The following is a 22,588-nucleotide window of genomic DNA, read 5'->3' on the forward strand; positions in this document are numbered from 1 at the left end:
GCATGCGCGTGCGCACACACACAGACACACACAGACACACACACACACACACACACACAACCCTGAGGGGCTGAGCACCACCACGGCTTAGAAGACCTGGTGCATGCGCGTGCGCACACACACAGACACACACAGACACACACACACACACACACAACCCTGAGGGGCTGAGCACCACCACGGCTTAGAAGACCTGGTGCATGCGCGTGCGCGCACACACACACACACACACACACACACAGACACACAACCCTGAGGGGCTGAGCACCACCACGGCTCAGAAGACCTGGTGCATGTGCGTGCGCGCACACACACACACAAAACCCTGAGGGGCTGAGCACCACCACGGCTTAGAAAACCCGGCGCATGCGCGAACACACACACACACACACACACACACACACACACACCCCTCCTCAACACACAGACACACACAACCCTGAGGGGCTGAGCACCACCACAGCTTAGAAAACCTGGTGCATGCGCGCGCGCGCACACGCACACACACACACACAGACAGACACACACACACCCCTCAACACACACACACACACACACACACACACACACACAACCCTGAGGGGCTGAGCACCACCACGGCTTAGAAAACCCGGCGCATGCGTGAAAACACACACACACACACACACACACACACACACACACCCTCCTCAGCACACACACACACACACACACACACACACACACACACACCCTCCTCAGCTGGCCAACCATAAAGAACGACTTTATTGAAGTTTTTGGCACAAAGATCTCACATAGTTCCAGTTCTGCAGCCAAGAGCCGGCCGCTCTGCAATGGCACCGGTGTTCTGGAGGACCAATAAGTTAATGTGGAGGATGTGCAGGTGTGGGGGAGAGGCCGGGGCTCAGGGAATTAATGCCCAAGCACAGTAGGGAGAGTGGACCCCAGGGTGGGGCGTATGGCAGGTTGGCAGGCACACAGTCAGGCAGCACGGGTCCGCTCCAGTTCTCTTCATGCCTCTCACTGCTCTGCACCCAGTGCCATGGGCCAGTATGGAGAAGGGCACCACATTCTTGCAGCCTTCTGTTCCATTCAGCTCCAAGGTCCTGCAGGGGAGGAGTTCTGCCCAGAAAAAATCGGAGTGCAGCTTTCTCAACCTGGGCATAGGCCTGGCAGCAGACAGGCCTTAGGTCCAGATGCCAGGTCGTAGTGCAGGCAGCTAGCTTGCAGGCTCGCCAGGCCTGGGCAGCTGGGGCAATTCCTGAAGAATGCCCTCTATGACAACCCAGCACAACAGGACTCGGGAAAGAACATTCCCAGTGTGTTCAAAGAAGGGTTTTCTCACAGCAGCAGCAATCATGGCTGGCAGAGAACAGGACAGTAACTACCTCCTCCCACCCTAACCATGCCACAAAAGTGGCACCTTCCCACAGAATATTTGCCACCATCGATCGCTCCTAGAACTATTGATAAATGACCTCAGAGGAAAGGGTGGACAGCCAGCCCCAGATATGGCCAATTTTCTGTAGACCAGGCTTGCAGCTTGGAAAGCTGAGGCATGGAGAGAGAATAGTGATGGGAGGGGTTTGTGAGTCCCCCAAAATAGCAGGATTCAGGAAGACAAGACTCCACCAGGGTACTCTGACCTTTCACCTACCACTTGGTGTGCATCACAGAGCACGTATTGACGGAGGGGGGGGTCTCCTCAGGCCAATGGTACCTAGAGACTGGGAAATGGGAGAGAGTGTGTGTCTCACTCCACCCCAACAATGAGGGACTAGAAGGGCCAGGAGCTTCCTCAGACTCAGTAGAGCCTCCAAGGAATTGTCCCCTGCCACCTGTTTTGCATAAGGACACTTGTCTTCATAAGGACACTTGTAAGGTTGTCAGTCACACCAGGAAGGCCATAAGTCTGAAGGAGCCAGACTTGGCGGGGTTGGGAGGGGGGATAAAGTAAAATCCTGTCACAGGACCTTGAGAACAGATCACAGATAGAAATCCTCAGATCAAGGCTTCTGGTATAAAACAAAAAGGGAGCTAAGAGGGAGGGAGGGAACACGTAGAGAGTGGAAGAGGAAAACAAAAATCTTCAGCTCCAGGTCATCGGCCTGCGATGGGGTGAGGAGCTGAAGGAGGCACTCGGGGGGCCGGGGCCTCAGGCCCAGCTCCAGCCCCACCAGGACAGTCTTTCCCACAGCGCTGGGGCGTCCGTGCAGTTACACTTGGCTGATGACCTCTCCATTCTCAGGGACGAAGACTTGCACAGGGGCCCCCTCGGGCGATCTCCGGAGCACACACACCGTGGGCACCTGTCAGGGGTGAGAGGAAAGGAGACACGGGGAGCACCATAGGTCAAAAGTCATCCTTGTCCTTTCAAGACACAGAACAGCCGTGGTAGTGGCGGCCCTGGCCCTGAGCTCCCACCCTGCCCTCCAAGCTTCTGTTCCTAGGGATCGTTCCTTATCCACTTGTCTGTCCAGGTTCTTTCTGGTGACACTGACCTCCTCTCCCTTCTCAGGACTCCCATCTCATGACCTGCCCTGTCTGGCAGGCTGGGATGAGCTACATGTGGGCCAAGGACAGGTCTAAGCTCGCAGGAAGGGAAAAGCATGTCATCTGCAGGGTGAGGCCTGGGACTGAGCCAGGGAGCTGCCCACCCGGGCACAGCAGCTGCCGCGTAAAAGAATTTGTGTGAGGAGGGCAGGGGCAGAGATGGGAGTGGGGTACAGCTGGGTTGCTGGGAATCTGGGGTCTCAAAGGAGCAGCCTGTTGGTGATTTCTGGAGCATGTCCTCTGCAGAGCTCTCCTCAGCAGGAAGGAAAAGAAAGGAAGTATTCATGCATGAATGAAGAAACCCGGGCCAGAGTCAGTGCTCTGAATCCTAGATACACTGCACCAAGCCTGACCTCAGGGGCCCAGATGGTGCTGCTCTCAGGAATCTGGCCCTTGGTATGCACTGCTAATCATTTTAGTTTTTTATCTGCCCTATGAGATACGCCACACACTACTCTCACCTCTCCGCAGGGAAACAGAAGCCCAAAGGAGTTGAGTATCCTGCCTAACCCTGCATTTGGTAACAGGACTAGAATGTGAACCTAGCATTCCAGCTTGAGGGTATTCCAGCTGAAGGGCTCATACTCTGTGCGAGAAGAGTCCTTGTTTGTCAGCTTAGTGTTTGGAGGAAAGTCAAGAAGAATGGATGTGTGGTTGTAACACTAGCTACTCAGGAGGCTGAGATCTGAGGCTCATCGTTCAAAGCCAGCCTGGGCTTTCCTGGGCAGGGAAGTTTGTGAGACTCTGATCTCTAACTACCAAAAAAGCTGGGAGTAGAGCTGGGCTCAAAGCTAACATTCTACCACTCTGAGCCCAAAATCTCAGGGATATGGCCGGGGCCTTGCCCTCAAGACTCAGGAAAGAAAGGAGGAGGAGGGGGGAGAGGGAGAGGAAGAAGAGGAGGAAGAGGAGGCCATGGCTCCAGCAGAGGAGGAAAGAAAGTAGAATCAACAGGCTGACGACACAAGTTCTGATTTCTGTAAACCCCATTTCTAAACTTTCCCTTTGCTCTGGGCCCTCAAGTCAGATAATTTCAGGGTTTCATTTGCACTAGATTTGAGAGTATGAAGTTTATCTGCTTTGTGTATCATCCATGGAGCTGTGTGTGTGTGTGTGTGTGTGTGTGTGTGTGTGTGTGTGTGTGTGTGTGTGTGTATCCTGTCCGCCAGGGACAGCGGTATGCCATCACAAGCAGACAAGCAAAAGTAGCAGGCGCCAGGAGAAAGGGGGCAGCTTCCACAGCCAAGAGAAAATGGGTTCCTAGCCCCACTCCTAGGCTGGCACTGCCCGGGCACTAGGCGTGCTGGAATGGCATCTGGAAGGGCTTGCTGAGACGCAGCCCTTTGCCCGTGGAAGCCCTGTGCCAGGCCCAGTGGGAGACCCCCACCCCACCCCACCCCACCCCACCGCGCGCCGGGGCGGCTACCTGTGCGCGCGGCCCCGGGATGCGCCCGGGCGGCAGGCTGCGCACGCGGAAGGCCCCGTGGCGGTCGAGCGAGTGCGGGCGTCCGCTGCGGAGCCGGGCCCGCTCGTGCCACCACTGCAGCTCCTCGGACACGGCGGCCCTGCTGAGCGCGCGCCCGGCCGCGGCGGCGTCCTTCAACGACGGCGTGCGCGCCAGGCGGCCCCGCGCGGGCGGCGGGAAGCGCAGGGCCTCGTCCGGCTCCCACTCGCCCAGTCCGGGGCTCTCGGCCACCACCACGAACCGGCCCGGCGCCGCCGGGAAGAAGCCGGGGGGCAGCAGCAGCCTGGGGGGGTGGGCGGCCGGGCCCCAGGCCCCGCGGGGCCGGGCGGGCTCGGGGACGCAGAGGGGGCGCAGGAAGGAGATGTCGGGGCTGCTGCTGCCGGGCGACGTGGGGTGGGAGACGCTGGAGGCCTCGGAGCCGCTGTCCTCGGAGCAGGAGTGGGGCGCGCGGGGCGCGGGCGGGCTCTGCGGGCGGCGCGGCTGGGGCACCGTCACCGTGTAGTGCGTGGGGCGCCGGCGGGGGAAGGCGCTGCGCCCCCGGGCCTCGGGCCCCGCCCGGAACGAATCCAGCCTAGGAGGGAAAGCGGGGTGCTGAGCTGGCTGCGTGGGAGGGGTATCCCCTGCCTGTGAGGACCCCAGCTATCCAGGAGGCTGACGTCTGAGAATTCCAGTTCCAAGCCAGACTAGGCAACTCCTGTCTCCAGTGAACCACCAAGAAAACTGGAACTGGAGCCGTGGCTCAAGTGGTAGAGCACTAGCCTTGAGCGAAAACAGTTCAAGGACACACACACACACACACACACATCTTGGACCTGGATGCTCCACCCCAAAGCCAGAGCATAAGCATGATCTTAGGTCAAACCTCCCTGGAGCAAATACACAAAACCACCCTCCCCTAGGCTCTAAATCATCTCTAGAGTGCTTATAAATAATAGTTAGCACAATGTAAGTGCTGTGGAGATTGTTCCCATGCTGGCTTTGTTCACATACTAGGTCTTGAACTTGGAGCCTCACACTAGGTCTCTGTTGACTTTTTTTTTTTTAAGCTTTTTTTGTTCCAAGGTTGGAATTCCACCATTTGAGCCACACCTCCAGTTCCAGCTTTTTGCTGATAAATTGGAGAGCAGCCTCTCAGCTTTGTCTACCTAGTCTAGGTCGGGAACCACGATCCTCAGATCTCTGCTTCCTGAGTAGCTAGGATTATAAACCACTGACAGCTGTCTTATGTTATATTATTTAGGGAATAATGGCAAGAAAAATAACTAATTAGAGCTATTTAGGATGCTCAGGGCCCTGGGTTAGAACACTAGGAAGGGGGGTGGGGGTGAGGAAGGGACGTACACACACTGCCACTCAGCACCTGTCCAGTGCAGATACACACACACACACACACTCAACACACACAGAGATTATACTGAAATTTGAACTCAAGGCCTCACTCTCTTGCTTAGCTTTTTCACTTGATTACTTGAGCCACACACAGCTCTGCTTCCAACTTTTTGGTGGTTAGTTGGCGATAAGAATCTCGGCTTTATCTACCCAGGATGGCTTCAAACTGATCCTTATATCTCAGGCTTCTGAATAGTAAGGATTACCAGTACCAACCACTGGTACTTGGCCAGAAAATTGTCTTTCAACAAAAACTCAGGTAAGCTATGGCTCTGCTGGCTAATCCATTAATGGACAATGGTGAGGAAATTCTGCAGCCTCTGGAGAGAGGCCTCAGAAAGGATCCTAAGGCCCGGCACCAGTGGCCCATGCCTGTAATCCTAGCTACTCAGAAGGCTGAGATACAAGGATGGTGGTTCAAAGCCAGCCAGGGCATGAAAGTCCAGTTAACCAGTAGAAAACCAGAAGTGGTGCTGCGGCTCAAAGTGGTAGAACAGTAGCCTTGAGCTGAAGAACTCAGGGACAGTGCCCAGGCCCCGAGTTCAAGCCCCACAGGCAAGCCCCTCAAAAACAAAAAGATCCTAAGAGGAAGTCAAGATGCTAGCCATATCTCATGTATATGGGTGTCCCCAAATCTTGGATAGTGCGTGTATCCACATCTCTAGGTGAGCTCTTACCTCAGGGACTGTGCCTGGCCCCTCCTGCCTTGCATCTCGGGGGTGGCTGGGGCACTAGTGCGGCCCTGTCGCTGGCCAGGAACAGCTCGGATGGGGACCATGTGGTAGGGGACAGGCTCCAGCAGCCATAGGCTGGAGGTGGGGGGCCCGTCTTGTGGTGTGGTGGCTGGACTGCTGAGAAAGGATGATGGGAGACCAGTCAGAGACATGAACCTCTCCAGAAAGGAGCTCAAGAAATACAGAATAGGGGTATAGCAGGAGGGAGCCCCCAAATCCAGGATATCAACTGCCAGCATCCAGGAGAGCCACAACCGCTCACACCTCTGCCACCACACAGCTAAGGAGAAAGTGGTCTCCCGCCTTTTCCTCTGCCCAGCCTGTGCATCCCTGGCACTTCCCACCTCTTATCCCTGCTGGTTCTGCCTTCCCTTTATCCTCACCTAGACTCGCTACTGGGCTCAGAAGATTTCCTGGACTTCTCGTAGGGATGATCGAGGCTGGTCTCTTTCCAAGGGCTGTTCTGGATGGGAGCCCGCTCCAGGCCCCCCTGCTCAGGTCCTGCTGGCTGCAGCCCCTCAAGGCTCTGGGGTGGGAGAGGCCGGGAAGGCAGGGCTGGGGACTCCGGGGGAGGCTTTGGCGTTTGAGAGTCCTCTGCAGAAATACAAGAAACCAGGTAAGGGCAGAGGCTGGGAAAACCAGCCCAGCAAGAACTTGCTGGCTCTCCCTCCCAGGTCTGCTTGTCCAGCGGCACTAGGCCATGGCTCTGACCCTAGATACTCAAACTTTGTTTTCTTCTCCTCCAGGCCTCCCTCTCTCCCACAACCCTATCTCAAGTAGCTTCCTTGGTTCTCATTAATCCATTTGTCGACTTTTGCTGCTCAAGAGGACTTGGCCATTGGAGGCAGCCTTCAGCTGCCATAGGCTGAAGGCTAGCCTTCTGTGAACCCATTTTTCTTGTCCCCACCTTGCCCAAGTGCCCTATTTCCTTATTGGCCTGGGCACTCCCTTAGGCATGACCGTACCACCCTCTCCTTCCACCCTGCCCCTGCCACCCTCAGCCTTGGTAAGTAGGGTTCTTAACCCATTGACAAGGGTCTCCTCCCCTGGGTGGCAAGGACTGTGGGCAGATCATTCCTCCTGGAATACAGCCCCAGGGGGAGGAGAAACCTGTGAGATTAACAGATGTGGGATTTCCCCTTTCCCTTCTCCCACAAAACAACCAGTCAAGTTTGTAGGGAGGTGGTCAGCAGGCCTCCACCTGCAAGTGCGCATGTGCTGGGTATCTGAATGACAGGGCATCTGCGGGAGACCCTGAGCTCATCAGCTCACTACGCCTTCCACTCCCCAATGAAATCTTCACAGTAAATTCTGCCAAAGCCCCCCAGCCTTGACTGTGTCTTCCAATGGTCCCCTCACCTTCCTCCAGGAGGAGCGCATCAGACAGGGAGCTGTCATCTGAGGTGCTGAGCTCTAAGAAAACCAGAGGAGAAGAGAGAAGGAAGTGAGGAAAGCAACCAGGGTATACAGAATGACTGTGGCCCAACCGCTCTCCGAGGGCCTCCTTCATGGCCAGGAAATCCCCACTGTGTGCTAAATGATATATTGTGATTTTTTTTTTCTTTAATGTTGGTTGTGGGGCTTGAACTCTGGGCCTGGGTGTTGTCCCTGAGCTCTTCAGCTCAAGGCTACCATCCTACTCCTGGAGCCACAGCCCTACTTCCAGTTTTCTAGTGGTTAAACTGAGATAAGAGTCTCATGGACTTTAGTACCTGGGCTGTCTTTGAACCATGATCCTCAGATCCCAGCCTCTTGAGTAGCTAGGATGACAGGCGTGAGTCACCATGCCTGGTTGTATTGTGAATTTTTGTAAGAAAAAGATAAATAAGGAGTTTGGCCTAGTGGTAGAGTGCTTGCCTAGTATGCACGAAGACCCAGGTTCAATTCCTCAGTACCACATACACACGCAAAAAAGCCGAAAGTGGTGCTGTGGCACAAGTGGTAGAGCTTCAGCCTTGAGAAAACCCAAGGATAGTGCTTTAGGCCCTGAGTTTAAGTCCCAGGACTGGCAAAAACAAAAAATAAACAAACAAAAACTAAGGGACTAGGAGACAGAAAATCTGCTTTTAATCTTAGCCCTTAGTGTGAAAAGAACTTTGGCAGACTTCCCTCTACCATCGCCACCACCTCTTCCTCCTTCTTCCCCTTAGGGCTTCACTCTTGCTAGGCAGATGCTCTATCACTTGAACCACACACCCCCCCAGCCCTTTTGCTTTGGTTATTTTGGGGATACTTTCCCCAAAATATCCTGTTCAAACTAGACCACAATCCCTCTAACCTATGTGTCCAGCTATAGCTGGGATCATGCCTGTGCTACCATACCCAGCTTGTTTTGTTGAGATGGTGAAGGGGGGAGGGGTGGGGCTCACAGACCAGCGCCTCTCATCCACTGCTAGCCTGGGTCAACAGTCCTCCAGCCCTCAACTTCTTTTTAGCAGAGGTGACAGGCACAGCCCACCACACTGTTTGAGATTTCCCCCAGGCTGGCCTAGAACTGTTTCTCTCCATCTCAGCCCCCCAAGTAGCTAGTATCACAAGCATGAGCCACTGCATCTGACTTAAAATTGCTATACGTCTTCCACAAATACAACTCAATCTAAGGACTCCTACATTACCAGCAATAAGAGCAGTGCAATGGGGAATCGGAGTGGTGGCACTCTGAGGCCAATTAAGTTAGGGTCTGGCCATCCAGGCTTGATTAAGGTTCTTTGGTGATGTGGCAAGTTAGCTAAAGAAAATGAGTGTGAGCTGGGCGCCAGTGGCTCACTCCTGTAATCCTAGCTACTCAGGCGGCTGAGATCTGAGGATCTTGGCATGGAAGTCTGTGAGACTTTTATCTCCAATTAACCACCAGAAAATTGGAAATGACCCTGTGGATCAAGTGGTAGAGCACTAGCCTTGCGTTGAAGAGCTGAGGGACAGAGCCGAGGGACAGTGCTCAGATCCAGAGTTCAAGTCCCATGACTGCCCCCCCCAATGAATGTGGCATGTCTGTATGGAACTGACATGTGCCATTGAATGAAGCATTTACATCTTAACAATGGGCTTTTATGATATAGCCTCACAATACATTTTCAGCAGTCTTGGATACTGAAGATAAATAATGGCCAATATATCTACTGTGATAACATTTTTCTAAGTTATGTGTGTGTATTTCTTGTAATCATTCATAGCATAAGGCAGATCGTCTCCAGGGAACAGCTGGGAAAATATCTCAGAGGACTACTGAAGTTTGGGTCAATTAGTTAACCCAAACACCTTGGGTGAATGAGTCAGAATTTACACATAGACAGTTTTTTATTTTTGGTTGTTTGTTTTGTTTATTTTAATTGTCTGTGCTCTGAGCCACAACCTCTTACTGGCTCTGTTGTTAGCTAGCACTTACTGTGTTGGTCAGGACCAAAAATTTTAGGAACAGCAAATGCTTCTAACCATCTGAGATGCTCTATGATAGGAATTGGTGAACTACAACCATATCTAACTCACTGGCTGTGTTTACCAGGAAGTTTTATTCCTTTACCTTTATTCCTTTATTGTTTACATTATTCCTTCACCTTTATCTCTTTATTTTTCACTTGATTCCTTCACCTGATGTCTGAACCGGCAGCGCTGGATGAGTGGTTGGGAGAGATGAGGGAGAATGGTGAAAGGAATAATACTGATCAAGACTCGCTGTCCTCGTGAACTGACATGTTACATAGTGACACATTTGTACAACTACTTAATAACAAATATATAATTTTTTTTAAAGAGAGACCACCAAGCCTAAAATACTATGTGACCTTTTGTGGAAAAGCATTTTCAAATCTTTGATGCATAATAAAATGTCATACCAACTTCACCCAGAGAAGCTCTTAAACTCTGTGGGGGTTCAGTGAAGGAGGTACCCTTTGTTCTCTGCCTTGAGAACAAAGGCTTTTATTGTCCCCAGTGGCAAGTTAAACTGCAGCGGGCCTAGCAGTGCAAGCCAGGTTTGAGTCACCCACTCGCTGTAGCCTAGGTTTGCAGGGATGGACTTCCTGGGAGACTCCTGCTGCTGATCCACGCAGAAATGCCATACCCATTCCTTGAGGTGACAAATCACCCAATGAGAAACCTCCCTCAGGGTGGGCTGGCCAGACCCTAAGTGTGTTTTGATTACACAGATCCAGGATCTTATATTTGGCAAGAAAGCTGTTGTTGGCTCTCAGCCCTAACCTTCCCATCAACAAGATGAGTTTTGTAGGTCCCAGCACAGGACAGCCCTGGTAGAGAGGCGACTGCAAGAACACCGGACTTTGGAACTCAGCATTTTCAAAGCTACATATCCAACAAACCAATCTGTGCAAGGCTGCGATGAAGACTACACACAATGAAAAGTTCATTACGCGCGCGCGTGTGTGTGTGTGTGTGTACATGCATGCATGCACCTGAACTCAGGACCTGGGTGCTGTCCTTTAGCGTTTTCACTCCAGGCTGGTGTTCTAGCACTTGAGCCACACCTGCACTTCTGGCTTTTTGTTGGTGAGTGGAGATAAGAATCTCATGGACTTTCCTCTGGGGCTGGTCTACAGTTTCCATGGTCAGATCTCAGTCTCCTAAGGAACTAGGATTACAGGCGTGTGTGTGCCAGCCCCAGGCACAGAACTGAATGTGTAGTTAGTCTACCATACTGGAGAGCAAAGACAGGCAGCACTTCCACCGTCTCAGAAATTCACTGGGAGTGTTACTCAATCAGTCAGCAAACACACACTGGGCACCTGTTACATTAAAGGTGTGTGCTGAGTGGGGGTGGCTCTCATCTGGTTCGCCACAGTAAATTAGTTCACCACCGGATGGCTTCTTGCCATATGCATAATTACTCTCACCTGGCCTAATTGCTTTACCAAGCTGAATAACCCTTGCATGGAGAGCAAGAGGATGGAGGTGGAGTTCTGTTTTGAATTTTTGTTTCATTTTGTTTGCTTTTTTTTCCTTTTTAATTCAAAACACCTTTCCTTCTCTAGATAATTATTAATCCTTCTCCACTTCCTCCTTTCTAGGTGAGTCTAGCTGGGCAGTGGAACCACAAAACAGGAATTACTTGTCTGGAACTTCCAGCTTCGACCTCTCAAACCAGGGCATCTAGAACTCAGGACCCAGCAGAGAACAGGGCCAGCAGCTAGAGACCAGGGTGGCTATCCTGGAGCTGAGTGAGCCAGCAGTCAGGGTTAGGCTCAATCTGCATGTAGCCGTCTGTCTTCTGGGCTAAGCCCCTCCATCTCCCGCCTTCCCACACTGGGTTAAGCCCGAGTCCTGGGCATGTCCTGGCCTGTTTCCCACTCCCAACAAAGAATGTCATTGATCACAATGGTGGCAGCAGAGTGACATCCCCTCACCAGCCTGTTGGGGCAGAAGCTCTCAGCCACCACAGAGCCCACAGGCAAAGATGCACTGGTGACAGTGTCCGGCTGGAGGGGGAACAGGAGGGGCTGTGACCTCCTGGGATGATTCCCCACAAGCCCGGGACAAGCTGGCTGTTGGGTCAGCAGCTGCCTTCCCAGGGAAGGGCCCTTGCTGGGGGTCCTTGGGGAATGAAGGCGGCTCCGCTCTGCCTTTTCCCTTCCAGATTTAGTGCCTGGCGTGAGCTCCAGGCTACTGGCCGTTTGGCCCTGGGGCAGCTGAGTAGTCATTTAATGCCATCTACTCCTGGCTGGCCTCTGCCGGTGACCTGGCTAGAACTGGACACACACTTCCTACCCAAATTCAGAGAGCACAGATGTGAGCAGGTGCAGGGACAGGAGGACAAGAGGAGCTGCCAGCAGCCAGGCAGGAAGCTGAGCTGACAGGCCAACCGGGAAGTCCCTGTTCTCCAAGCGGAGCCCCAAGCCTCTGCTCCAGCTCTGCCCTGGCCTCTGCCTATCAGGCCCCATGTCCCTCAGATGCAGCCAGGGACCCAGGCAAGACCTAAAACAAGGCGGAGCCTAGAACAGGTGGGCATTGGAATGGAGGAATGAAGGCCATGAGTCTTAACCTGACAAGCTAGATTCAGGTTGAGGCAAAGAAAAACAGTCCTAGACTGGGTACTGGTGACTCGTGCCTGTAATCTTAGCTACTCAGGAGGCTGAGATCTTAGGATCACTGTTCAAAGTCAGCAGAAAAGTCCTTGAGACTCTGATCTCCAGTTAACTAACAAAAAGTCAGAAGTGGTGATGTGGCTCAAGTGGTACAGGCCTTGAGCTAAAAAGCTATGGGAGAATGCCAGGCCCTGAGGTCTAAGCCCTAGTACCACCACAACAAACAAAAGCCCCAGGCCTACTAATAGAAGCTACCCAGCCTAGACACACTCGACTCAGGCAAGTGCCTCCTGACACTGCCAGTTCAGGCAGTACCACACAGCCACAGGTCTCCAGGTCAGGGCTGAGACACTGAGCTACAAGTACCATAAAGCAGAGTACAGAGGAGGGAAGATGATACAACCTGGGCACTTGCAGGTGCCAAAGCGATTAGGATGGTAGCACCAATCAATGAGGCTAGATGTCACTTGGCAAGCTCCACAGTGTGTCAGTGATCGGCTGGCTGCACACAGCGAGAGTCGGTGCGTGTACATGCCAGGGGAAGAAGGTGTGCTACCTCATGGAGTCCTACCCTGACCAGAGAAGCCATCACACTGTGGCCTGAGCCACCACAGATGAATCAACCCCAGGATTAAGCTCAGAGTCAGCCTAGGAAATGCCTTCTGTCAGGGAAGCTTTGTGTGTGTGTGTTGGCAGTGAGGCTTGAACTCAGGGTCAGGGCATTATCCCTTAGCATTTTTGTTCAAGGCTGGTACTCTACCACTTGAGCTACACTTCCAGTTCTGGCTTTTTGCTGGTTTAACTGGAATTAAGAATTTGGGTGTGAGCCACCAGCGCCCTGACTTTTTGAAGGTGAGTACAGAATGAGGAGGATGGTTTCCCAGGATGAAAGAGGCTTGCTAGCCCTGCAGAGGACAAGGAAATGGGGTCCAGGTGACTCCAAGAAGCAAGCTGTAGCCAGCTGGAGTTGATATGAAGCATCAGACATAGTGCTGGGTGATGCTAGCCAATGCCAACACGCCGATACCACCTGCACGCCAGCCGTTGGGATTCCCAGGCTCACCTCGGCCCAGCGTGGATGGCGGGGGCTCACTGTTGCGCCGCCGCTCGCCCAGGCAGCGTTGCAGCTCACGCAGCTTCTTCTCCTCCTGCAGCGCTGCGTGCTTGCGCTGGCGCCTTGTCTGGCGGCTGAGGTTGTCCTCAGCGCTCAGCCTCCGGGCTGCCTCGGTGATCTGTAGTTGCAGGGCCAACTGGCGTTCCAGGCTGCTTTGGGGGTCCTGGGGGTCAGGGCTGGCATGAGAGGCTGGTGTGCACGCGGCAGCTCTGACCCATGTCCTATGCCCACGGGGCAACAGAGGGCGGGGTGCTGGAAGAGGCCCCTAGCCAATTTGTCCCCATGAGAAGCTGGCATGGGCACCCTGGCCCCTCCCCTGAGCTGCCTGCTGAGCCAGGCTGGGTGGGGCCCACGAGGGCTCCTTTCCCTCCTGTCCTGGAAGGGCCAGGCATTCTGGGCTGTTCTCACCAAGGGGCTGGCCTCAGGGTCAGAGTGACCTAACTGAACAGACAGGCGACCACTGGCTGCGGGGCTGGCGGCTCTGCCCACTGTCTGCCCTTGAGCTTTCCTGCTGGCAACTTCTCATAGCCAGCTGAACTTCACCTGAGGGTACCCCTCCACCACCACCGTGCTGAACCCCACAAGTGAGGGAATGACGGGGGTGACGGAGCGCCTCACCTCTCTGTGCAGGGCCCACTCGTCCAGCTTGTACGCCGCTCCAATCCGACGGCGCACCTTGGGGGGCTTCTCTCCTGGCTTGAGGGGATACTCTGCCGGCAAGGTGCCCGTCAGCTCCTGGGGGGGGGGGGTAGCCAACAAAGCTCCTCTTCACTGACTTGGCCCTTGGCCAACCCTTGGAAGTTCATCTGGTGACCCCGAATTGCACGTGCTGGGGAAGACTGAGCCGTCGGTGCCCCTGCCCACATCCCTCCCACAATAATTTGGGGCACACTGGGCACTCACTGTCCTCTCTGCAGCTCTCCTTTCTTCCCCCACAAACTCTCTTAGCACCCCAAACGGGCTCAGGGCCAGACCTCAGTCGGATTTCCAAAACCATTCAAGACTAGCACTGCCCCCCCCAACACACACACACTGGGGTCTAGTACCCCCAGTATCTAGGTTTCCATGGGTGAGTGCTGGGCAGGGCCTGGCCCAGGTCCTCACCGCCTCTCTCAGGCACAGCCTGCGCAGCTCCTCCAGGCAGGCCTCCAGCCGTGCCTCCAAGGCCCTCTGCTGCTTGCGCATGGCATGGGTGAGCTCCTTTGTCTGGGAGACGGGGCTGTCCGGGCCTGTGCAAGGGAGAAGGGCACTTGCTCAGGGAAACCAAGGTAGAAGGTTTTCTTAGATGCCTGTTGACCACTCCTAAGGAAGTATGCGTACGCACACACACACACAGCCTTTAATGCCTGCCCACAAATTACAAGCTGGCTATTGTGGCCTATGTCATAACCACAAAACACCAGTCGCTTGGTTGCCCAGAGGTGGTGGCATTACAACTTAAAGGGAGGGCTCTCTCACCAGGGGACTATATGGTCAGAACTCCTAGGTCTCTTCTCTCTTTCCCCTCCCTTCTCTTCCCCCTTTTTCTTCCTTTTCCTTACACACACACACACACACACACACACACACAAACACACGCGTGCATGCACACCTCCCCCATCCTGTCCAAATTAGGCCAGGGGCTGGGAATGTGGCCTAGTGGTAGAATGCTTGCCTAGCATGCATGAAGTCCTGGGTTTGATTCCACATAAATAGGAAAAGCTGTGGCTCAAGTGGTACAGTGCTAGCCCAGACTAGACCCAGAAGCTTGAGCCACCCAGAGCAACAGGTCCTAAACAGCAGTCTGGGAAGTTTTTAACTTCTTTGTAATTACCAGTGCTGAAGTTGGACATAGCAGATCCCTGTTCTACACACAAACTCCAGGCTAGACCCTCTCTAGGGACAGCACTTTGCTGGATCCTCACTAGTCACCTTCCTTCCAGCCTGTGGAGTCTTAGCCTGGCCAGCCTGGGGCCTGTGGACTCACTGCGGAGTCAGGGCTGGGACTAGGGGCTGGGGTGGCAGGGGTTTCCCGGCCCACTCACCAGACTGCAGGATGATGCCACTGTCAGTGTCGCTGACCTCATCCTTAGTCTCCATGATGGATTTCTGGGAGGAGGGGGCACAGAGGCAGGAGGGGCAGCACGGGTCCCAGCAGGGGCCAGGATGTGAAGACGGCCTGCTGTTCCCCCAGCTTTAAGGGGAATAGAGAACGATAACCAATGAGCTCCAAGGAAATCCCTTAGATCCCTAACAGAGCTGGGGAGTAGGTGCTTGAGGCTGGAGATGCGCACACAGGCTGTGTGTGCCTCACAGTGGTCGGTTGAGGGGTTTCCGAGGGGAGAGGCCTAGCCTAGCTTTGCGCTGGGCTTCCTTCTAAGAGAGGCCTCTGGGGGTAGATCAGTGACTGCACTGGTGGCAGTCACTGAGAAGAAAGGACAAGGAAAGAACAGAGAGAGAGAAGACCAAGGGAGAGACAAGGAAAGACAGTGGGGACACAATGCGGGGGGGCGGGGGATGTCTTCATGGAGCACCGTTGCCACTGTCTTGGGAGGCACAGCCATGCTCCACTGCCCTGGCGGCACTTTTCTGTAATCCTAGATACTCAAGAGGCTGAGAGCCGAGGATCGTGGGGAAAGTCCAGGAGATTCTATCCCCAGGTTGCCACTATACCGCAGTAAGTGCACGTGTGGTTCAAGTACCAGCCTTGAGTGAAAAATAGCCAAGTACAAACAAGAGGCTCTGCGTTCAAGCCTCAGTATCAACACAAGAAGGAAGAAAAGGAACGAAGGAAAGAGAAAGGAAGGACAGGAAAAGCTGCTGAGGTTGTTGGGCACACTGGATACCAAGGCTGGTCTGGGATGCTCAAGGCCCCCGTCACCCTGGCCAAGCTCCCTTGGCCAGGCCATTCAAGGGACACAAGTGAAGCTGCTCTATGCCAGAGAGCTATCTCAAAGGCAGAGCCCCATAATGACTCCTGACCTGGCTCAGACAGAATCAGCCTGGATCCCCTAAATCCCAGAGCCAGAGAGGACAGGGAGGTGACTGTCAAGATTGTACAGGTTGGAGATGAGGACAGTGATGAGACAGAAACTGCCAAGATCAGGAAGACCACCACTCCTCTGCTGAGCTTTGGTAGCACTTTGGTAATGTGGGCACAATCCCAGCTGTGTGCCTGCCCAGCCAAACAACACCTGTGCCCGCCTCTTCTCTTCTTTCCTCATCAAACCCACACCCCTGGTTGGGGTCCCAGCTGGCCAAGGCTGGCAGCTGTAGACGGGAGCCCAGGGAGAGAGGGAGAGAGGGAGGCGGGTGGAACCCAGGCGGCGGTCTGGAAGGAGAGGCCAGCCACCTCCTCACTGAGTCAGCCCATTGAGCAAGAGTCCAAAAGTCCTTCTGAGTTTCTGTCTGAGACTTATCCTGCTGCCTCCCCCGTCTCAGGCCCCAAGTTGGGGAGGTGGGCTCCAACCCTGTGTGGGGGCCTGGGTAAGCACAGCTGGGCAGGCCGGGTCTCCAGTGCTGTCTTCACCTACATGTGCAATGGAGAGAGCTTTTGGACACGTCCAGATGGCAGCTTCCCAAAAAAGTGGGGCAACAACAATCACAACCACAGCCCTGAAACCTGCCTGTGCTTTGCACTTCTGAATTTCAAATTCTTGAAGGAATTTTAGAAAATACACAATAGATTTAAGAAGAAAGAAGAAGAAAAAAAGTTCCCAGCGGGTCTTTAGGAGCCTATCAGAAGAAAAAATGGCCATTTATTCTTGAAGCTCGGGGAAGATGGGGTGACTGTCTTTCCCAGTCATTATCCTTCCTAGAATAGGGAAATAGGCAGCTTAACCTTCCTCCCACTGTCCCCAGAAACTAGGGGCCTAGCCTGAGCCAATACAGACCCTACCAAGACAGGATCTCCCATAGGTATACAGAGCCTTTTGCTTCAGACAAAGGAAGGAGGTGATGTGGGAGGGGAAAGCCATTAATTAGTCCCACTTGCTAATTAATTATTAACCACTAAGGAGTCGCTTTGCGAGGTGGGGAAACTCAGTCCCTCTCAGGGACTTCCAGGCTGTGGCAGCTAAGCAGGACCAGGAGGGAGTTGCTGACATACATTCCCGATGCTCTCCCTCTCATGCTGAGTCCATTCTGCACCTTGCTGCGCTCACACCTGGAACTTGCTATTCCAGGCTGGTCAAAGAGCAGAGCTTCAGGTTTACAGACTATATGGCCTGGGGAAAGTCTCCTGGCCTTTGGATCCTCCATGTTCCAGATACACAGTGAAGATTAAACCACAGCCCTCTCCAGCTCCTCAGGCTGAGTCTGAGCCATGCCATGCTCAGGAGGAGAACCCCACCACTACAGAGCGACCTCACTCACCAGCCTTGCACAGGCTGCCCTCCCTCAATCCCTCCCGAAGATGGGCACCTGCCCCACCCCCACTCAGGAGGGTGGAGAGCCAGGTACATAAGGCCCAGCTTTAGATAAAGACAGTTCAGGGGACACCCAACACCCTCCCCAACACAGGAGTCCCAGACCTGGGCCCCAAAGAAGCAGCCAACCACACCCCACAGTGTCTCCAGGAAAAGGCAGAGGAGGAAAGAGACCAAGAAAACACCCTATTGCAAAGGGGGACCCCCTTCCCCAAACCAGGTTCTCCCAGTCCTGATTCATCTCCACTAACCTTTTCTCCACCAGAAATCAAGACCTGGCCACAGGGACACACTCCTTGTCCTAACCCAGCACCCCTCCTCCCATGAGCTAGAGGCAGCAGCCACTGCCCAAACTCCCCTCCCAGAGGGTCAAGCCAGCCTGCCTTGGCCCCAGGCCCAGCTCCACCCGCCCTACCCTCACCTGTGTCTGGGCTTTTGTCCAGCTCCCAGATGATCCCCTGCTCCTGGGTCAAGAGGGTCAGGGGCCTCTCATGTCGCCCTGGGGTCTTCCAAGCCACCAGCCAGCCACCTTGTGTTCTCTTACTGAGCCAGCTCCAGCTCGGTGTGGGCTGCTGGCCACCCCTCTGGCCAGCCCTTCCGTCCCTCCCTCCCGCCTCCCAGGCTGCCGGGCCAGGGGAACCAGGTTACTTGTTATGACTTGAGTCAGAGGGGAGGGGCAGGTGAGCAAGTCCTTCCCTGAACTAATCTTGTAGTTAGCTGCCGCCAGGCAGCTCTAGGGCCTCTGTACTTCCGGGCCCTGAGGGGAGCCCAGGGAAGGGGCTCCCCAAGAAGGAATGCCAGAAGGCCAAGGGGTCAGATGTCAAGGGCCCCTGGTGCAGGGCCCTTGTGTGTGATGTGCTGCAAGGGCCTCCAAACCCTCCTGTCTTGCTGGGCTCTTTGTGCCTGCATGTATGCTGGTTCTCTTTTCCAGAAACTGAGGAATAGTAGATGTCCCCAAACAGGGTGACACCAGTAGAAAAAAATCTACTGTTAGAGAAGGTCACTGAGGGACCCACGGACAGAAACAGAGACCATCTCAGTTTAGTCAGGGTTTAAGAACCTCAAGCTGCCAGGCCCAGAGTTCAAGCCCCCCCCCCAAAAAAAACCTCAGGCTGAAGTTGAGGGCAGTGTCATACACCTGTAGTCCCACGGACTCACCAGAGGCCAGGAGTTCAGGACCTGCCTGGGCAACAGAGACCCTGTCTATGGAAAGACTGACAGAGAAAGAGAGGAAAAAAGATAAAGAGAGGAAGAGAGGGAGAGGGGAAGGAGAGAGGAAAAGAGGGAGGGAGGGAGGGAGGGAGAGAGGGAGGGAGAAAGGAAGGAAGGAAGGAAGGAAGGAAGGAAGGAAGGAAGGAAGGAAGGAAGGAAAGGGAAGGAAAAGAAAAAAAATGAAGCTTCCAGGCCAACTTCGCATGAGCCTCTCACACTGGGAAACCTGTTGAGAACTCTGCCAGTTGCACAGGAGGAAGCAAAGCTAGGGCTGAATGGACTACGGACACCAAGCTGGACCACAGATATGCAGACATGCTGTGGGATACGGCTGGACCCTCAGTGTCCCTGTCACCTTCCCATCTCCCCATTGCCATTCTCCCACCACACCATCTCCTCCCACCGGGTCTCGACACCCCCACCCCAGCCAGGCACCACTGGCTCACTCCTGGGGTAAAGACCTAAAGGATCACAGTCCAAAGATAGCCCAGGCAGAAAAGTCCACGAGATTCCATCTCCAATTACCCAGCAAACAGCTGGACTGGAGGTACGGCTCAAGTGGTATAGCATCAGCTGAGAGCAAGAGAGCCAATCAAACATCTCCCCATGTCTCAGGCAGGGATGACAAGGGAGGTCTACTCTCATCAAACATCTGAGGGCCACAGTCTGCCACCTCCCCTTTGCCAGCACCCTCAAACCTCCTATACACACAAACACACTCATGCCTCCACCTTCCTCTACACACCCTTTTCCAAACAAGGTTAGCTGCAGAGTTCTGACCATCTCCAAACCAGGGAGAGGGACCTTCAGGGGGGACAGTCTCTCCCCGAGTGGGAGCATGCTCCGTGGGCCTCCCAGCCCTCCCTTCCCTGTGCTCTCCACAAGACAGCAAGGCCTTCCCATCCCCCTACAGGTTTGCTTTCTTCCAAGTCAGTCAGGAGTTGACCCTGTAAGTAAGCAGCCTTGGCCCATCCCCCAGCTGCAACCTGGAAGGGGCAGTGGAAGCTCCTAGAATCGACTCATGGCTTTGCTATATTGTCTTAATGCATACAATCAAGAGAATCACTAAGAAAACCCATCACACTGAAATAGAATTCTAAAGACAGAAAATCTGTAACAGTTTATTTGCACTATAGAGGACCCCGCAGCGGAGCATTTCTTAGAGGTATACATGACATTTCCACAGAGCTGCAACAATGGTTATGGGGTTTGAAACTGAGCTCTACTAAGGGCAAAGCACCTCTGTGCTTTCTGGTCTTCCTAAGGCAACACTAAGTTTCTGTTTAAGTGTGAGTGATAATAATAATAATAATAAAGTTGTAGATGCCCACTCCAAGCTACATTTATAACCCTCTTCATTCTAATCACAGATACGTAGGTTGCAATGAATCCAGTTAAAAACTGCCCTCTGGTAACCTTCCCTCCCCCTCTCCCACTATGTAGATTGGCCTGAGTGGGGGGGAGGGCGGAACATGAAATCAGCTTAAAGTTTGTACAAGCCAGGACATAAATTCCTAAAGCTGCCCTCCAGGAAAACCCTCCAGACCTTTCACTAATGTTTCTGCCTTTTTGGAACCAGCTTTTCAAGAATGGACACCAGTAGAAGCCAAGTGCTTGGTCAGTGATGTCACAAACGTGGAATCCCCCAAGCAGAACATAACTGTCCCCAAGACACAGGCCACCTGTAATGAGGCAGCTAAACCAAGTGAAGCCTGCTTCCTTCCTACAAATTCTCCTCTACCAACTGAGCAGAGAAGCAGCCTTGAGCATTCCGGAGACCCTCCTGGAGGTTAAGTCTGGTAATAAAGCTTCTTCTGTTTGCAAAAGTCCAGTGCATTGGCATCTAGACTCACACCTGTAATCCTAGCTACTCAGGCGGGCCAGACCTGAATGAAGATTTCAGTTCAAAGCCAGCCAGGGCAGGAAACTCCAAGAAACTCTTATCTGCAGGGAACTACCAAAAAGTCTGAAACAGGGCTGTGACTCAAGCGGTACAGCACTTTAGCAAAATGCTCAGGTGCAGTGCCCAGGCCCTGAGTTCCAGTGCCAGGGCCAGTGTGCATTCACGAACCCCCACACACCGACTTATCCACCTGTTCACACGGATCCTTGGGAATTTTTTTTTTTTGAAAGATTCCTTACAAATTCACATGCAGCATTTCCCAGCCCAGCGAAAACCCGGGCGGGCGTGGGGACCAGGCCTCCCTCCATGAAAGGTGGGGATGGGGGGGCCCAGCTGGATCTGGTGGCTCAGACACTCAAACCACGGCAGTCTTCCGAGGTGAGCCTGCACTCCAGTCTGGAATCTAGGGCTCCGCGCCCTTGCCCACAAACCAGGGACCTACGCCGCCCCGCCCCAGCCCAGAGCGCCATCTCCAACCCCCCTCCCCCCAATACTGCAAATACCCTCCGTAGCTTGCTCATTTCCGAAGGGAGCAGCAACCTGAAACAGAAAACTCGGAGCCAATCAACCTCCACTTTCCCTTCTTTGAAGTTTATTCTGACATTCTCAAACCCAGAGTTCTAGAAACCCAGCCTGCGCAGCCTGCCCGCCCTGCACCCCAGCGTACCCCGCAAAGGCACTCCGGAGTTAATGAATTAACGAGTGGGGTGGGGGGCGTGGAAGCCCACAGTGGGCCGAGGACCGAGGGAGCCGGCAAGGACCCCGGGGCCGGGGTCTGGAGGGGGAGCCCCCTCCTGGGCGTCGCCCCCGCGCCCCCTGCCCCGGGGAAGGCGTCCCGCGCCCCCCAGGCCCCGCTCCGGCGGACCCCCGGCGGGGGTGGAAAGCCCCCTTTGTCCGGGGCCCCCGCGCCCCTCCCCCGCGCCCTCCACGCCGGGCCGCCCGCAGACTCGGCTCTTTTGTTTGGCTGTTTCCAGGCCCTCCGGAACCTGGCCCGGCGCTCCGAGGGCGCGCACGGCGCGGGGCACTTGGAGAGTGGGGCGCGTGCAGTGGGGGGGGGGGGGGAATCCTGCAGTGCCCTTTCCCCGGGGAGATCTCTGCGAAACCCTCTCCGCGAAGGACGACGAGGGTTTCGGGGCGCGACCCCCGCCCCGGCCCGCCGCGCCCGCGCGCGCTTCCCGGGCTTCCGCCTTACCTGTCCCGCGGAGCTCCGGCGTCCCCCGGCCGCCCCCGCGCCCCCCGCGCCCGGCTCGCGGCCTCAGGACCCGGGGGTCCAGGCCACGGCCCGGGCCCCCGAGGCGCCCCCCGGACCCCTCTCCCCGGAGGCATCTCCCTTAACTTCGGCATTTGCAGCATCCCAAATGTTAAAGACCCCAGGACATCTGTCCCCCGGGGCGTACCAAGGCCCCGCGGGGAGAGGGGGCGACGCCCGCGCGGCCCCGGGACGCGGGCCGGGGCGCGGGCCGGGGCCCGGCGGGGGGGATGCGCTCGAGCCCGCGGGGTGCGGGCCCTGCGGAGGACGCCGCTCCTGGGGCCGGGCGGGCTGCTTCCCCCCGCTCCGGGGCTCCCCCGGGCCCGGGCACCCCCGCGCTGCGGGTTCGCGCGCCCGGGCGGGAGGAGCTGCCCGGCTCCGTCCTCCGCGCGCTCGCTCGGCCGGCGGCGCGGGCAGATTTCATTCCCGAGACCTGGCTGGGAGAAGGAGGGAGCCGAGGCACCGGGGCCGCCCCTCCCCGGTCCCCCGCTCCCGGGCCCGCCCCGCTCCGGACCCGCTCCCTCCCGCCCCACCCCTCCGGCCCCGTGC

General features: G+C 55.1%; 1 protein-coding gene across 5 annotated transcripts; it reads right to left on the reverse strand.

Moving 5' to 3' along the window:
• Window positions 1–732: 732 nt before the first annotated feature.
• On the reverse strand, window positions 733–22,176 carry Inava (innate immunity activator). 5 transcript variants are annotated; one of them, XM_090339959.1, is made up of 11 exons: window positions 21,983–22,176; window positions 19,586–19,588; window positions 15,294–15,442; window positions 14,374–14,498; window positions 13,888–14,004; window positions 13,219–13,432; window positions 7,480–7,533; window positions 6,504–6,714; window positions 6,064–6,237; window positions 3,959–4,568; window positions 733–2,288 (listed from the first exon to the last, which is right to left on the reverse strand). In XM_090339959.1, exons 1-11 carry the CDS (start codon window positions 22,141–22,143, stop codon window positions 2,196–2,198), a joined length of 1,911 nt encoding a protein of 636 aa, XP_090196085.1. In that variant the 5' UTR covers window positions 22,144–22,176; the 3' UTR covers window positions 733–2,195. The 5 variants fall into 5 exon arrangements, with proteins under 5 accessions (XP_090196085.1, XP_090196084.1, XP_090196082.1 ...); XM_090339958.1 differs by lacking the exon at window positions 19,586–19,588; XM_090339956.1 differs by lacking the exon at window positions 19,586–19,588 and having other exon boundaries at window positions 6,064–6,234; window positions 21,983–22,143.
• Window positions 22,177–22,588: the final 412 nt, after the last annotated feature.

The sequence above is a fragment of the Megascapheus bottae genome, chromosome 10 (genome assembly GCF_031878675.1).
Source record: "Megascapheus bottae isolate mThoBot1 chromosome 10, mThoBot2.hap1, whole genome shotgun sequence".
Classification (NCBI taxonomy): Eukaryota; Metazoa; Chordata; class Mammalia; order Rodentia; family Geomyidae; genus Megascapheus; species Megascapheus bottae.

Coding starts and splice junctions, on each gene's coding strand:
- Inava (XM_090339959.1), bottom strand. CDS start 22,143: ATGCTGCAAATGCCGAAGTTAAGGGAGATGCCTCCGGGGAGAGGGGTC. Junction 14,005..14,373: donor GGCTGTGCCTGAGAGAGGCG/GTGAGGACCTGG, acceptor CCCCCCCCCCAG/GAGCTGACGGGCACCTTGCC. Junction 2,289..3,958: donor TCCCGGGGCCGCGCGCACAG/GTAGCCGCCCCG, acceptor CACCCCTGACAG/GTGCCCACGGTGTGTGTGCT.